The sequence below is a fragment of the Canis lupus genome, chromosome 10 (genome assembly GCF_011100685.1).
Source record: "Canis lupus familiaris isolate Mischka breed German Shepherd chromosome 10, alternate assembly UU_Cfam_GSD_1.0, whole genome shotgun sequence".
In the NCBI taxonomy this organism is placed as follows: Eukaryota; Metazoa; Chordata; class Mammalia; order Carnivora; family Canidae; genus Canis; species Canis lupus.
Genome location: NC_049231.1, coordinates 8,385,972 through 8,402,450, shown reverse-complemented (window position 1 = coordinate 8,402,450; position 16,479 = coordinate 8,385,972). Strand labels below are relative to the sequence as shown.

At 44.9% G+C, this 16,479-nt stretch overlaps 1 protein-coding gene across 1 annotated transcript in view; it reads right to left on the bottom strand.

Moving 5' to 3' along the window:
• Positions 1–4,597: 4,597 nt before the first annotated feature.
• Positions 4,598–16,479, bottom strand: part of MSRB3 (methionine sulfoxide reductase B3) — a 177,806-nt gene continuing 165,924 nt past the window's right edge. Inside the window, exon 6 of the mRNA XM_038549928.1 lies at positions 4,598–7,927. Coding sequence (XP_038405856.1) covers positions 7,766–7,927 — 162 coding nt within the window. The 3' untranslated portion in view covers positions 4,598–7,765. The remainder of the gene's footprint in view (positions 7,928–16,479) is intronic.

Below are 16,479 nucleotides of genomic sequence, written 5' to 3'. Positions count from 1 at the left end.
AGGCTGGAACAGGCGGGTGGTGGCTGGATGGGGAAGGGCCTCCGCGCTTCCTGCTGCAGGGTGTTTGCGACACATCTGAGAGTTGGATGCAGCCAAACCATGGCCCATTTTTCTGGACCACCTTCTTCTCTTCTTCGTGAAATGCCACCTACTCTTCGAAACATCTGTAATGTCTCATCTCGAAATGAAGCCTCCCCTGACTCAGCCAGCTTCTCCGCTACCTGCCTCTTCCTGTGGTGCAGTTCCTCCTCCTCCGAACTGAGCTCTCCTAACGCTTTGTTCACGCTCCTGTGTCCTACGCAACAAGCCAGTGTCTTTTTTCCCCAAATGTCAGGCACCCAGTCCCACTCCGTTTTTGGTTTCCCACTTTGCCCCCATGAAGTGCTCAGTAGATGTGTGTTGAACGGACAAACTCTGTCCAAATGAAGTAAGAGGAAACAGTAGAGTAGTTTTTTTTTTTTTATGTTCTTACTTGGCAAGGTAAAGTTAGTGATCATACCCAGTGTGACAGTTTCTAGAGGCTGAGAAAAGATGGCATCTGTAAAATTTGACATGACCTGTAACACATATTAGAATTCTGGGACGTGGTATGGAGGAAAAAGTCAGTGAGAGATTTGAGGAGATCTTTAAGGTTTTTTTTCCCCCTAAAGTCTCCTTGCCTTTTCCCCAAGGGCATAAGTAGAAGCTTTGGGTGTAGAGAACCAGGAACCCCACTGGCCATGTGTGGGGGAAAGGCCCCTCCTATGTAATTGGATGTAAAAAAAGAAAATTTCTTTTAGACAGGCACAGGATTTTGGCTGAAGTTCAGCCACATACCTATTCTAAGCTGAATTTGGGTATAACCCTAATAATTACAGTTACTCTTAAGAAAAAGAGCCCAAGAGGTTTACCTGGAGATTTTTTCCAGATGTAAGCAGGTATGTGAGAAGCGCAGTAATGAAGATGTAAACCGGATGAGGCCACTTTGTGCCCCATGGTCTTCCCTCCAATCGTTCGAATGCTAGGAGATGTTCCCCAGCAATCATGAGGATGATGCAACGCAGCCATCTAACAAACACCAGATGCCTGACTGGCCTTCCAAGCTGTAGTGTTAAAGAGAAGGGGGGAACGAAACACCAAGTTTGAATGCCTTTGCAGTTATCAATCTGTCATGAATTGTAATCAAACAGAAACAAACCTCTTTATTCTGTCAGTTCCTGGGATAGGTCCATCATATGCCCTGCAGACCTGTTCTGGGTGTGGATAGAGACCTCAGGAATCTGCCCTGATTGTGGAATCTCGCTGACTTAGTGACATCAGTAAGGACACTCCATGTCCACCCCCAGGGCTCTCCATCTTTCTAGATAAGGAGAGGTTAACTGGATCAACTGTGCAAGAAATAGAATATTTTGGTCGAGCGCATCTTTAGCATCACCTGTCTTCTTCCGTTTTTCTATTTGGATGCAGGACTCCTACTATCCCGCCACCTTGCCTCCCTCCTCCTTGGATCCAGAATGTGGCTTGTTGTGTGTATGTCTATGTGGTACTTAGAAATCATTAGGAAGGGATCCCTGGGTGGCGCAGCGGTTTGGCGCCTGCCTTTGGCCCAGGGCGCGATCCTGGAGACCCGGGATCGAATCCCACGTCGGGCTCCCGGTGCATGGAGCCTGCTTCTCCTTCTGCCTATGTCTCTGCCTCTCTCTCTCTCTCTCTCTCTCTCTCTGTGACTATCATAAATAAATAAAAATTAAAAAAAAAAGAAATCATTAGGAATATTAATGTTAACCCTTAGGAATAAAAATTAAACTCTCCATCACTGAAGTATAAAAAAAAATCAAGGTGTATGATGATTAATTAGCCCTGTCTGAAATAAAGCATTCACACTGCAGATTATATTTTGGAAGGGCAAACTGCAATTAATTTGAAAAAATAAATGATATAAACACATTTCTCTGCCTGTGTAAAACCTGCTGCTGAACACGATCCAAATAGCCAGTCTCCTACCTGGGAGCCAGCGTCGTGCTAAGTAGGAAGCCGGTGAACAAACCTGGATTTCGATCTTGGCCATGTAGTAGCTATGCAACTCGGCTTAACGGTTCTGAGCATTAGTGCCGCCATCTGTAAAATGGGGATAAGCCTGCCTACCTCATATAAGAGAAAAAGGATCAAGTACCTGACTTACAGAGATGACTTAATACACAATATCATCAAGGTAAAAAGGAATCCTACAGTGAGGCTGAGGACCTTGGGAATAAAGCTCCTGGCAACCATACCTGAACTCTTAACAACTATCTCCTGTGCTAATACAGACACTTGGCCTTACCTTGCTTTCTCATTATTTCTACAGCTTTCTACACCTTCACCCTGTCAGTACAATGCTGAAGTAGCACTTAGTCACTACTTAGAGGACTTCCCTGCTGCTTATTCCTGAAAATCTGTCAGGTTCCTGCCCAGCCTGGATGGGTTCAAGAGAGTCTATTTCCTGGGAGTGGCAGTGGTGGCCAGTGCAGGGAGAGAAAGTGCAAAGCTTGAAATAAAAATGAGGTTCCCCCCGGCATCCATAATCTGACAAATTAGTGTGGTTCTGCAGCCAGCCTAAAAATTGGAAAAGTCTCATGTGGGCCTGAGGATCTGATTTCGTTTCCAGATGTCAGGTCATCCTGGCCTTAACATGCAATGGTTCTGTGAAAGCCTATGACTCTCATGGCAGATTGTCAAGAGCTGCTTGCTCTAGAACCTCCAATCATCGTCTGGCCAATGGTGTAGGATGAGGCCAGCCTCTGGGAGCAAGTGGATGGGAAGGGTCCTCGCTAGAATATTCTTTGGTGGCATGTGGCAGGTCCACACTTCAAAAGGGTAACATGTCTACCATTTCTGTGGTGCACAATAAACTTTAATTAGAAGTCAGTACAGGCACTTATAAACTTGTCCCCAAAGACAAGTTTTAATTCGACCTTTCCCCTATGCCAACATCTCTTAAAATTCATTACTTTGTTAAGATCCCAATAATGACAGCAGTTTTCTGACCAAATAAAGTCACAATTTGAATACATGCCCCTTTGTTAAAATCCCATGATGGTTAAAAAAGAAAAACCCATGTTGATGCTGTTGAGGTATAGGTACAAAGAAATGGAAGAGATGGGAAAGGTCATATGTCAATTTATGCACTGAGATCTGTTCTCTCACTCTTGGATTTGCTGAGCTGAGCTCCGCCATGGATATCCTGTAGTTCTAGAGAGGATCTGGGAAGCACCACTGAGCAGCCTGAGTTCAACTCAGAAATGCAAACTGGAGTTAAGATGGTGCTGGTTGATGAGGATACGCTAGTGCTCCAGAACAAGACAAATGGGCAGTGAAGGATAAGAAGAGCTGAAAGGCATGAGGCCTTGGGAAAACCATGTGACCCATCTCTACAGAAAGACAACCACTGGTGACAAAACAAGGGATTTTTGAGTTTAAAAAAATGCTTTTAAAATTAATACTAATAGACTTTTTCTCACTAAAAGTTCCAAGGCAATGGTTCTCAAATTAGAACAAGCACCATAATCCCATGGGGGATTTTTTTTTTGGGGGGGGGGGCTTGCTAAAACATAAATTGCTAAGGCTCCACCCCAGAATTTCTATGCAGTGAGTCTGGGAAGAGAACTGAAAATCTGTATTTGTTGCAAGTTCCTGGGTGCTACTGATGCTTCCATCTGGGGACCACACTTTTTTTTTTTTAAGATTTTATTTATTTATTCATAAGAGAGAGAGAGAGAGAGAGAGAGGCAGAGACACAGGCAGAAGGAGAAGTAGGCTCCATGCAATGAGCCTGATGTGGGATTTGATCCTGAGTCTCCAGGATCACGCCCTGGGCTGAAGGCAGGCGCTTAAACGCTGAGCCACCGAGGGATCCCTGGGGACCACACTTTGAGAAGCACCGTTCTAAGGTACACTACGAGACATTGTTGGCCTGGGAGTTTTAGGATCCTGGGAATATGGGTTAAAGAACTGGCTGGAAAGCAAAGTCTTCACCACCTCACCACCTCACTTTTCCTCCACAAAAGAAACAAATCGACAAAACAAACCGAACCATTTAAATGAAAGATTTCAACAACAAATAATACTATACTGAAACTCTTCAGTGCAGATGACTTTTAAAGGTGATTTCATCTGTGAGCAGCGGGGAACCCCTGAGGCACTTCCCTAGAGACCACCCTTTGACAACAGTAGAAGTTGCCTGGCAAATTATTTAACCGAAGCCAAAGGAATCAGTGTGTTATCATTCCTACATTTTTATCCACAGAGTTATCATGCTGGAACTCCCCAAAGTCCATATTCGAAGCCCCCAAATGTACACAAGCTGCTGAAGATTGTGTTGAGGTGAAGGTTGAGTAATTCCTCCAATCTTTCAGATCCCTGGAGGCCTCTCCTGGGGTCTGGGGGCCTTTCCTCAGACTTGACCCCATGATGAGAGCCCCTCCGTGCAAAGGCCACATGGGATAAAAGGCCCTCTATACAAACCACACACACATCAGCTGGAAGGAGGTCAGCAGAGCAATCTACGGCAAACTCCAATGGGTGTCCATAGATCTGTGCTAAAAATAACAGGAGTCTCTAGGAATCAGAGAAGAAGACATTTTTTATAAAGAAATTTTATTGCATAATTTCTGTATACAATAAACATAGGAAAAGGGTCCTTTTAATGAAAATCTCATGACATTTTTCAAAAGTTCCGAGTTATCTGGAGAAAAAGTGTTACAAAGCCATCTAAAGACAAAAATAGTTGACCTTCAGAACAAACGATAATCCCTTTCATAATCATAATATTCCACATTCAAAGCAAGGCATTTCAATTCAATGAACATGGAGAAGCTTTTAAATTGCTATGTCATTTGCCTTAAGTATTTTAATGCATCTAAGAAGTGAGAAGTTTAAACATATAGAAATGTTCTCTAATAGAATATATACTGCTGCTCTCTTCAGATCCATTCGGCATGACTATACGGATGGACGTTTTACACACCAGCAGAAACCTGTATCTCCTAATGGTACAGTAAGGGCTGAGTGCAGAGGGAAAGTCCCGTGCATTTCCTATGTTAAATGGCACAACTCCCACAGATCACATACACCTTGCCATATTGACGCAGTTCATTGCGCTCCATATCCTGCAAAAATAAATCTAGTGCTCGACAGCTGACATTATTGCTCACCAACGTTTTAGTAATATATTTCTTTAACATAAGACAGAAATATACTGAAAGTTGATACCACTTAAACTCAAAAGCAATCTGGAATTAAACCACATGCATATACCCTGCTTTTTTTTTTTTTTTTTTTCAATGGATGTTGCATTTTTCTTAAAGCTGATGCCGGAAAATGTGGTAGGAGGAAAAACTGGCTTTCCTTGAAACAAAGACAAAGGATTAGAAATGAAGTGGGTTTTTTTTTTTGTTTTTTTGTTTTTTTGTTTTTTTGTTTTTTTTGAGGGAAATGTTAAGCCCTATAATAAAAACGAGAGAACAATGAGAGTCTGGAATCTCTGGGGAGAGGGAAGGAGCTCCTCATTCATCTTCCTTGTCTACCCCAACACGGTGGCTCGTGTCCAGGACACCCCGGGGCAGAAGCTGGAGCAATGCGAGAAGTGCTGTGTGCCCCAAAGGACAGATGTACGTATGCTGTGTCAGGGAAGTCTCTGGAGACTTCCTTCGTTAGTGGATCCCACACTGGATCCTCGGGTCTCTGGGAAATGATGGGGCTCCCTCTGTGAGGTCAGCATGGGTTGCTAGCCTGGTCCTCGTGCCGAGGCCTCAATGGTCTTACATCTCAACTCCAGAGGGACCCCCCGGGGCTAGAGGTACAAGGCTTGGGAGCTGGGAAATGAGGAGCATAACTTACCGGCATTGTGAGGTGAGAGCATTCGTGACAGTGAAGTCACTGGATTATCAGGGCCTCACCAGAAGTACGTGTAGACGCATGGAAGGATGTGGACGTGACCACACTGCCACTTTGATTTGTGACTTTTCATTTTAACTTCTCGTTGTTTCTCATTGTCAAGTGTCCCTCTTTCTTATTTTTGTCTTGGTGCTTACAAGGAAAGACGTCAGTTTTCATAAGCTTTCAAAGATTTACAATATTTTTTAAAAACTGCCTTTCAGGATTAGCATTCAAGGCCTCAAACACCATATCTATCAATCATAAACCGTACCCTCAAACCCAGCTCTGGCGATATCATCTTAAATCACTGCAGGTCCTACCTGTGGAAACCTTATTGTGCACAGTGACAGCCGTTCCACGTTCCACAGGGCCAAGTGTTACACAGCAACTGAGCGGAGCTCCGCAGAGTAAAACCAGCCATATTGCTACAAAGAAAAATTTCTGGCTCGTGGCCCAACTGTTTCCATACCAATCAGCTAAGTCAACCTTCTCTCTGCTTCTTTCCATTTCAAATGCTTGGGCTTCAGCCTCTGAGGCAATTAGAACCAGATCAGTTTAATTTTACAACACAAATCTTAATTGTACAGCAATATAGTAATTTTGCCCTGAGAGTGTCAATTATTTTATAAATAATGCAAGTCCCAGTTTATATATGAAGAGGAGGCATGGAGAGGCTCAATGGCTTGGCCCTTGTCACACAGCAGCGGGGGGTGGGGGGGGGTGGGACTTGAGCTCCTGGGTCTTTCCATTTAACCCCTAGCATCCTCCCGGAGCTCACCCGAACCTCTACACCCCAGGTCCCCCGCTTCGGGCTGCGTCTGTCATTACTGGTAGTATCTTGTGGGCTTTTCTGCTCAGCACTGGGTATTCTCCTACCCAGGACCTCCTCCTTGGTCCTCTCCACGCTCTCTTATTTCTGCTGCCTTGATGAGGTGTGCTGTCCCCAACGTTTTCTTTTTACACAGTGGGATTTACCAAAACGCCCTCCCGGCTGCAGCTGGCAGTAGGTGCGGAGGGACCGACTTACAAAAGGCAATGGCAGGTGCTGTTCTTTGTGGACTTGGGACAAAAACGGGGCTCAGCGTTTTACAGTTGTCCTACATTCCAATGTTCTCGATGGAAAATAAAATAAAATAAAATAAAATAAAGGCCTACCCGTGAGGTAATGTTTACTTCTCTCCACCACAACACTCAGTGCACCGCACCCCCCCAACCCCTGCACCCCCACTCCGACCCACAGATCTGGCAACAATTTAACATAAGGAAAGACTTTAGACCTTCACACCCTTTTAGTGAGAATAAACGACCTTAGCTCAAACTTTCCACAAAGCTGAGAAGTCTCAGAAGACGTGAGTCCACCCTTGTCTCAGGTAGGCCTGCGCAGGGGCCTCGGGCCTCGTGTCTCGCAGGTCTGGGTGCCCTGCTCTGGGTGCTGGGCTGCCACCGCCACCCCCACCCCAGGGGATCCCAAGCCCAGCACCTTCTGCCTCTGAAGCAAGGGGTGGGGTGTGGGGGGAGGGATCCCCAAAGAAGCTGCGTGCTCAGAGAAAATCAGGCCAAGCGGCACTCCAGTGGCTTGGGAAAGAGGGTCCCCAGACCACGGCCACCATTGAGGCCACAAACCATCTGGGTCTAGCTGGTGGCCAGGTGCATGGCCGCCTGAGGCCTCTGTCTAAGCAAAAAGAAGAAAAAGATCTAAAGCACAAAACTGCCCTTAGAGTTCTTGAAAAAATATATCTAAGATAGACAATTCTGAGTTGTTGGGGTTTTGTTTCTTTTTTTCTTTTTGTTTTGTTTTTTGGTTTAGTTGTTTTCTGATTTTTCTTTGGACCCAGCTGCGCCACGAGGACCCTGGGCCGGGGCTCCGGGCCTACAGCTCGGCTCTGCTCCCCGCGGCCGGGCCACCCGGCCCGCTGCTCCCCTGGGCGCCACCGCCCGCGGGTGTGAACGCCAGGGACGCCGAGTTGATGCAGTATCTTTTGCCGGTGGGACGAGGGCCGTCGTCGAAAATGTGCCCGAGGTGAGCCCCGCACTGCAAAGAGAAGAGCGACATGGTCAAGGGGACGGCGTGGACACCGCAGGCTTTGCAGGGGGCCCGTGCTCGGTGGTGTAGACGGATCCCAGCTTGTAGAGCAGGGGGACCACAGGTGGCCTGGCCGGTGGCAGCGCAGGGGTGGCTCCGGGGCGGCCCACACCGCAGGCCAGGAGTGGGACACTGGGTACCGGGCACAGCCGACATCGGGTAGGAGCCACTGTATTTGGTGACCGTGCGGTCTCTCGGCCCCTTGAATGATGCCGAGATGCTGTGGCTTTATGAATTGAGCAGCTGAGCAAATGGGATGAATTTTATGGATTCCTCCCCCCCTTGTGAGGAACACGTGGAATAAAGTCTCCCCTACCCACCTCCACCCATCCCTGGCGTTACTCTTGGCTTTGGATGGGTGGGCTTCAGAGATGCAGAAGTCCCCTGCAGAAGACACTGCGCAGCTGGCCGGACAGAGGGGACGTTTGCTTTCACGGGCAGTAAACTTCACATCAGACAAGTGCTGACGTCCTTGGAACCCAGCAAGGCCACGGCAAGGCTCAACAGATGTGTGCCACGCAGTCACCGGGCCGGCGAGCGAGGCGAATAGAATGTCACAGCCCACACGGTCGCTTTACTCCAACTCCCAGTAGGTGGAGTGCCCTGGCTTCTCCACCCACCGGCCCCGTGTTATGGGGGCAAGGAAGGAGCTCGAATCCGTGCTGCCGACTATCCATGAAGCTCGGGGAAGGAGAGGAGGCCCAGCACCCAGACAGAAGCAGCAGGACAGCAGGAGGGCTGGGTGGCTGTGACAGGTTAGAGAGAGATCCAGCCCAGAGAGGGTTTCTCCAGAAAGGCTGGCTCGGTGCACATGCCCTGCACTAGCCCCTCCGACGCTGGGTACGACTCCGGTGACAACACTATATGTCACTCTTAACTATCTTGCACCCTTTCTTTCTATTCTTTCTTTCTATTCTTTCTTTCTATTCTTTCTTTCTTTTCTTTCTATTCTTTCTTTCTATCCTTTCTTTCTTTTCTTTCTTTCTTTCTTTCTTTTCTAGATTTTTATTTATTTATCCATGAGAATCACAGAGATAGAGGCAGAGACACAGGCAGAGGGAGAAACAGGCTCTCTGTGGGGAGCCCGATGCGGTACTCGAACCCAGGACACCGGGATCATACCCTGAGCCGAAGGGAGATGCTCAACCACTTGGTGGCTGAGTGGTGCCCCTCTTGTACCTTTTCTGAGCAGGGACAGGAGTGAGGGATAAGGGAATGTTTTACCACATTCTATGCATCATATTCAAACGGGCTGTGAAACACATCAATCGTCATGCAACAAGGAAACTGAAGCCTGAGGCAAACGACTTCCATTCATTCATTGAAGTATTTTTGGAGCCAGGCAGTGTCTCAGACTCTGCAGACACAGGCAACAACCCCTGGACTCACGCTGCTGACATTCTAGTGGGAGAGATAGATAATACACAAAGAAATATCAACTATCAAGTACGATAGGTGGGAATAAATGCCAAGGAGAGGGGGAAAAGAGGCAGTGATATGAAGCGTCAGGGTTGGGGGCTGATATTGCAGGTATGAGGGTGAGGGGCTATTCTTCTGGGGTGACTCTGGAATAAGAAACCAAAGGAAGTGAGTAGGCAAAGGAGTGGACATCAGAGGAGCATTTGGAGTAGATGGAAGAGTCAAGATTTAGGGAAGGCTGTGAGAGAAAAGGCCTGTAGCTGATTTATTAATTCTTCTCACTGTGCTCGGTTGGTATACAAAACCCTTAGAATTTACAGGAAAAGAGAGTAGGAATTGACATGGGAATTGGGCTAATGAACCAAATGGAGATGATGAGAGAGAAATGAAGGACGGTGCTCATTACAATGGAAAGAACTAGAATCTCAGTTTCCCTATCCAAAGTGCTACGCTCAATTCTCAGGGGTTCTCTAGTTATTAATAAATAGCACAAATAGCGACTCTGACTATATGGCACTTCCATGTTAAAAGTGCATTCTTATTTTACTGCCAACATACTGTGTCAGCTTATTAAAGAACTAAAAATGAACCCTGAACTGATTTGATCTATTGCCTGGAAAATATGAAACAGGCCTAAAAAACAAATCTTGCACTATTTTACCACATTCTATGCAGGTTTAGGTAATATCAAGGCTGACAGCTCAGATTGCTTTTCCTTTCTATAAACAATTGAGGCCAAATTTTCAGGCATCAGCAGCTAAGATGCACCAGTAAAAATACATATGCTTACCCAGTGGACACAGGAAAACACCTATTTCTGCCTGCCAAAACAGTGTGCAGGCCAACAGGAACTCATGCTCTCGGTGACCAGTATGTGTGCACCATTATTGATCTCACATGCCGCTCTGGCACTTTGATCACTTGGCATCTGAGAGGCGCATTTTTCACATAAAGGCCTCAGACAGGTTTTCTGTTTTTGTTTTTTAATGACCGAAAACAGCTATCTGGGCAAAACAACTGACGTTACCTTTATTCATCATCTCTTGGACATATTTAGAAAACAGTGCTATTTACCTTACTCCAAAAAGAAGACGCAGCAAGGATATGCTTGAAGCTCTTTGGGACTATTTTATATGTCTTCATTTCCCCAATCATCTTTAACAAATCCAACTTAGGGCAATTCAATCTGTTGCACTGAGTTGGCTATTGGTCTGCAGTTTCACTTGCTAAATCTGGAACTGGGTGTTTTGCTTACACAGAAAGAAAAACACAGATTCTAGATGCCCCTAATCCAAAAGGAAAAGGCAGGGGGATGAGGAAGAGAACTTGGAATGAAGCAACAAAAATCGCTGGCAAACAGCTCTATGGGTTGGGGGTGGTAGGGGTGGGGAAAGCCTCAGGAAAGGTGTGAGTCCCCTACGAATGATAGTGATAGCTTCATCAGGCTTGCCCAAGGTGTTCTGGAGGATTCACACCGGGCTCAGACAACCGAGGGAGGAGCCACATTTCAAAACACAGCCAGGTGTTCATGTATATCTGGGCCACCACATGCATGCCCACTCCACCACCTGCAAAGCTGCGAAGCCATTTGTCTGCAGGAAGCCTAACCACACAGCACCATTTCTGCTCCTTCCCAGGTACACCCAGTCTCCCATAAAAGACTATTACCGGGTTTCTTTGAAAAGTGCATAAGCCCTGAAGGTTCCTCCCAGAGGGGAACGCACACGGAGCCCATTCTTTCCAGCTTCTACCCCTGGCCGAAGGCTGGGATGATGAATGGAAGTTGTCAGTGATGCATTGTTTCTTTAGCCGCCTGTGAGCTCTTGCCTCCCTGGCCCCAGCCAACTGGCAATGTGTTGGGATCTCAGCACACCTGGTTGTAACTGAAACAAACTGGCTGCCCGACGAAGAAATCTCTGAAACCTGCTGTTAATGATTTATTTCAGGGTAAAATCTTTAGTGTGCATTTTGAAAGTTGTTTTAAAACAGTTATGCCATTTATTTTATGGGTAAGATGCACACTACAACCGAATGTTCTAGCTCTCATTCTGAGAGAGCACGAGATAACTGTTCAAAAGAAAATTTTAAACTTCCCGGAGGAATCTTTTATCACCTAAGCCTCCCACTCAGAAAAGTTGGCAACTAAAGAACCTGCAGAGAACCAAGGGAAAAGACGCTCCCCTCCCCCAAAAAGTGATTGAACATCAAATTTAACATAATTCCTTAAAATCTGACTGCAATTCTCAATCGTGTGCATGAGAAACACAAATAGTGCATTCAACACAGTTACATATTTCCGCACTGATGTATTTCCAACTGTCCTAGAGGGTTTTCTCCCAGCTATTTCTAGGATGTTTTGGGCTTTATTATTGTCATTTTCTCTTAAGTGTTTGATCTACAAGATAAAGCAGTTTCAAAGCAGGGCTTTTACACTTGGGCACATGGGGCAGGATGAGAAGGAGAAAAGAGTTTAAGAAGAAAAGCAATTTACTTTGCCAGTAGTATCCTGTTTTCTCCCACCGTTATTGAAGACACTTGTGTGTAAGTAGGGCTCTTTCCTCTGTGCTTGTGATATTAATCTTTTGCCAAGGAAATGATTGTAAAGTCACCAGTTTAGCATTATGATTTTACCGAAAGATCAAGAAAAAGAGAGATGGGCTGTGAGTCTGAAACCCTATTGTAACACATGGCTATCTTTAATCATCAGCAATATAGGAGTTGTCATCTGCAAAAGATTAATAAGGTTTGGGGCTTTACCAAAAACTGCTTAACTTTTGAAAGACACCGTGTATTGGTGGGTATTTACCTTTCTGTTGATTTGGTTGCCTAAGAACAAATTAATAGTGACCTAAAACAAACTTAAGGGACCCTACCATAGAGTCCAGCTAGTAAGAGCGGCCGGCATAAATAGACTCCAACTTGGGTAAACCCAGGGATCTGATGGTTTCCTTAAAGATGATTACCAAAAGTTAAGTGATTTATTGGTCTCCCATTTGCTGCAGATGTAGAATTTTGATCTAAAGAAGGAGGAATTCCCCAAGTATTACCAGGAGGGGCTTACTTCTCTGAACTACAGCTTACACCGCGCAACTCTTCCCTTGTTGCACTGAATTTAACTCCTGACAGAGCACTGCTTACCAGGCTCGGCTGGAGGATTAGGGAGACGCTGTCAAACGATTATTCATAGCAGGTAGTGAAATGAGGATAGATGCAGTATATTTTATCACTAGCTGAAAAGTGTGAATGAAATCTTAAAAAGTTCTAACTGCAAATCGGTGGAAAATTGCCATAGCTGGGGAGAAGATACACGTGCCCACTAAGGCAGGCAGATTGAAGGTAAAGAAAGAGATGACGGGAATGTAATTCCTCCTTGAAGAGGTAACTGCCCTCAATTCAGCGGGTCGAACAGTAAAAGCAAACAGATATGGTTGCAACAAAAGTCGGGATGGAACGGGGCAACCTATTTCCTCTGCGAGCAGGAATCGAACCAGAAGGCACTGAAGACCCTCCAGCCCCCTCGCGAGTTTTCTGCATTGTTGACTTAGCATCAGGTAGTGTGCGAGGTTCCTTACACAGCAATTCTTTCAGAAGGACCTGACTGCACTATTTATCTTAAGAGTGTTGACAGTACTGAATCAATCTTTAACTTTCTCAACAAAATCTTACTAAGATATGTGACTAAAGGAGTCACGGGACACAAGGAAGAACTACTGGGTAGTATAAGGAGGGGTTAGAGTATGTCTCCCAGCACGTTTATAATTCCTACCCAACTAGGGGGCCTAACTCACTGCATAGAATGTCCTACATCACAATTTAAACCAAACAGAAGAAAGAGAAAAAAGAAGAATCCTAAATACTGGAGCAAGAATTAGGAACCGACAGACAGGGAAGAAAAAAAAAAAAATGCCAAGCAAGTACTTGGAGCCTACTGGTTTTGTCCATGGAAGCTCAGCTCATTTGGATAAGGTGGCAGGACGAGGGTCGTCATGTGTAGATGCTGCATCTTTACCATAAGGAAAGAAATACTCGGCATAACATGTCCAACTGAGAATGTCTATGAGGTCCCTAACGCATCTAACAGGTTCTTCGTCAGACAAACCACATTGTGGCGATTCAATCTGGACAAAGGACATGCCACGTGAATTCAAAATGTGATCAGAATTTTAGAAAGAAGCGAAGCAGATCTGCATGAAGTTTCCTACTATCCCTTCCTCTCGAAATGATGGGAGAAACTGTGGGTAGGGGAAGAGACACATAAACTGAAAGAGTAGAAGGTTAAAAAAAAAAAAGATAAATGGATCACGAAAAGTAGCAATAAGAATGAGAAACCAGGAAACGAAATACACGTGGTCACTCTAGTAGGGAGAGCATTTGGTCAGTTATTTTTTTCCAAGTTGAGATAAAAAAGGATGAATGAGAAAATGGAAAAAAAAAGACTCAAGAAAAATGTAGAACAAAAGGAAAATAAATGTGTGGGTGAAACACAGAACAAAAGAGAAAGAAAGAAAAAAAGAAAGAAAGAAGAAAGAAAGAAAGAAAGAAAGAAAGAAAGAAAGAAAGAAAGAAAGAAAGAAAAAAAGAAAGAAAGAACAAACGATACCTAGCACACTTTAGTGAGCAATTCCTGCTCTGTTGACGTGGACATCCCCCACTCTGCCCACAGGGAGAAGAATCCAGCAAACATGACTTTCTTTACTGCTGGAACCCGATTATTTTCCCCGTGGAACTTACTTCACAGAGCACGTATTTTTAGACACGGCTTAATAGAACAAATTTCCCCTCCCTCTTCTCTTTAAATTTAAGACTTTTATTTAAGAAAGAGTCACCATCCGCTTTCGAAATCTGAGTTAATAAAGGTGGCAGGGGAAAAAGCCAGAAGGGATAGGTGAGTGTTAGTTCTTCACCCAACTATTCAGAAAGGGCCCAGAGCACAGTAACAGCCACCTAGGCTTTTGGCCAAAGCGTTGAGAGCTGTACTTGGTTTAGCTTAGTGTCTCTTATATCATGTTGCCTGACTTGGGCAGTTTGTAGGGTTCATTTCTCTTTGGTCACAACAGAACCCCTTCATAATGGTCTTTTCTTGACCGCTACTAATATCATCTCTGCGGTTGGCCCCAAGAAAGGACCAAGTTTTACTCTGTGAATTGAAAGAATCAGTCGCAGAGACCTCAGAGAACAGAACGTTAAGGAAAGTCATTATCTTACGCCTCACTTTTCCTGGCCCTTTTTTATTTGGTTCTCAATGGACTCAATATTTGAAAGTGGATTCTGAATAAAAAGGAAAGTAGGCGCCATGCAACAGCCTCTAAGGCGGCTTACAAGAAACACAACTGTTGTCTTAAAAGAGGTTTGTTAAGTACCATGTACCTAGGTTATACATTATTAGTATCATCCTACCCGGTTACTTTTCTGTTGGATATTTTAGATTCCGGGGGAGATAATCATAGTTTTTGTGGCAGTTATACAAATCTCGATTAATATTCAATTGAATATTAATTCAATTGCTGAATTGATTCTAAAAGCTGAATCAAAGCTTTTTGATTGAAAAGCTGAATTGAACTAAACCAACTGCTGGAGGTGACAGGATTTTGTTGTTGTTGTTTTAATGTAGACCACTCTTGGTGATCTACTAGCTAAGCACCCTAGAGCTCTGGAGCTCAATGCCCAAATTCGAGTTCCAGCTCTGCCACTTAAATCGATGTAGCTTTACACAAGTTGTCATTGTCCTCTTTGTGTTTTAATTTTTACTTTTTTTCAACTGAAAAATAAGAAAGAATGGCAGTGTCTACCTGACAAGGTTATTGAGAGCCTTAACCAGGGCAGCTTTTAAAACTTGCTGGCGTTCAGGCCTCACACAAGCCAAGTCACTGAAAATCTCTGGGGGTGAGACCCAAGATCGGGAAGTTCCACTATCTCACTCAGAGACTCATATGTGAGAGACAAGAGTGGACCGAAAATATGACCTAGGTAAAATATGAAGTCTGCTTTTCAAGGAGAGAGTGGTCCTCATACTTAGAAGACAGTAAACTCGCCAGCTTTATTTAAAAAAAAGGAAAGCACAAATTCATCAGATGGTTAGGTTCTAACCAATCTCCCTCCCTACTTGGTAGTAAATATGCCACCTCCTCCCTAAAAGTCTTGTGCCTGACGAAGGGGGTTAAAGGGCAAGTAGAAGAATGTTGCGGGAGGCCCACGTGGCAATCACTTTGCTATTTCAGCTGCCGGATGGTGCCCCCTTTGCCTCTGATATGCGCAACAGACATCCCCCAACCAACATTTCAGTGCCACAATACTCAGACTCTACATTTCACTTATTTACAGCAGATTAGAACAGGACTACCTCCTGTTCTAAAGGATGGAATGGAATGGAACGTGCAGTTGCTCTAATTCTGTGTAAAGAAGGTTCTGGCTATGTCTCTGAGTTTAAATACAAAAATACCCACAAGTTCAAGTCTTCTAGATTGGGATGACAGATTAACTCTTTCTGTCTCCTCAACACATGCTCATTTTCTCCTGTAGAGCCAGCCCTAATTCGCTTAGAGCAGAGTGATAGGAACTAACTGGAACATCCTTGGAAACTGAGAGAGGTCTGTGCACTGGGAGAAGCAGAGATGGCATTGCCTTATCACGTTTTCTCTCTCTGAGCTCATAAGGCCCACTACTGAACCTCCTCTTCCCACTGCCTTTCTCCAACCTCCCTCCTCATCCACACAGGGAAAGCTGTCTCTGGGGTCTTAACCGACCATCTTTGGATCATTACCATTAGGGGCATTACAGCTGCACAACGGGGGCACAGAACTGCAGGGAGAGGGGGACTCTCCAAACATCAGATTCTACAAAGCCACGTAATGAAAACTTCATACGTCCTAAGAACAGCCCATTCCCCACTGTACTCAGTCAGCTGAAGGTGATTTTTCCTATCCATCTTTTTTTTTTTTTTTTTAATAGTGTTGAAGCCAATGACTGGCATTCTCTTGGACTTGCTTAACACCTGACGACTGGGATCTCATTAAGACTTTACGGAGACTTCCTTGCATTCGTCTGTCCCTTTTGTGACAGTCACATGGCCCTAGTTGCTATAT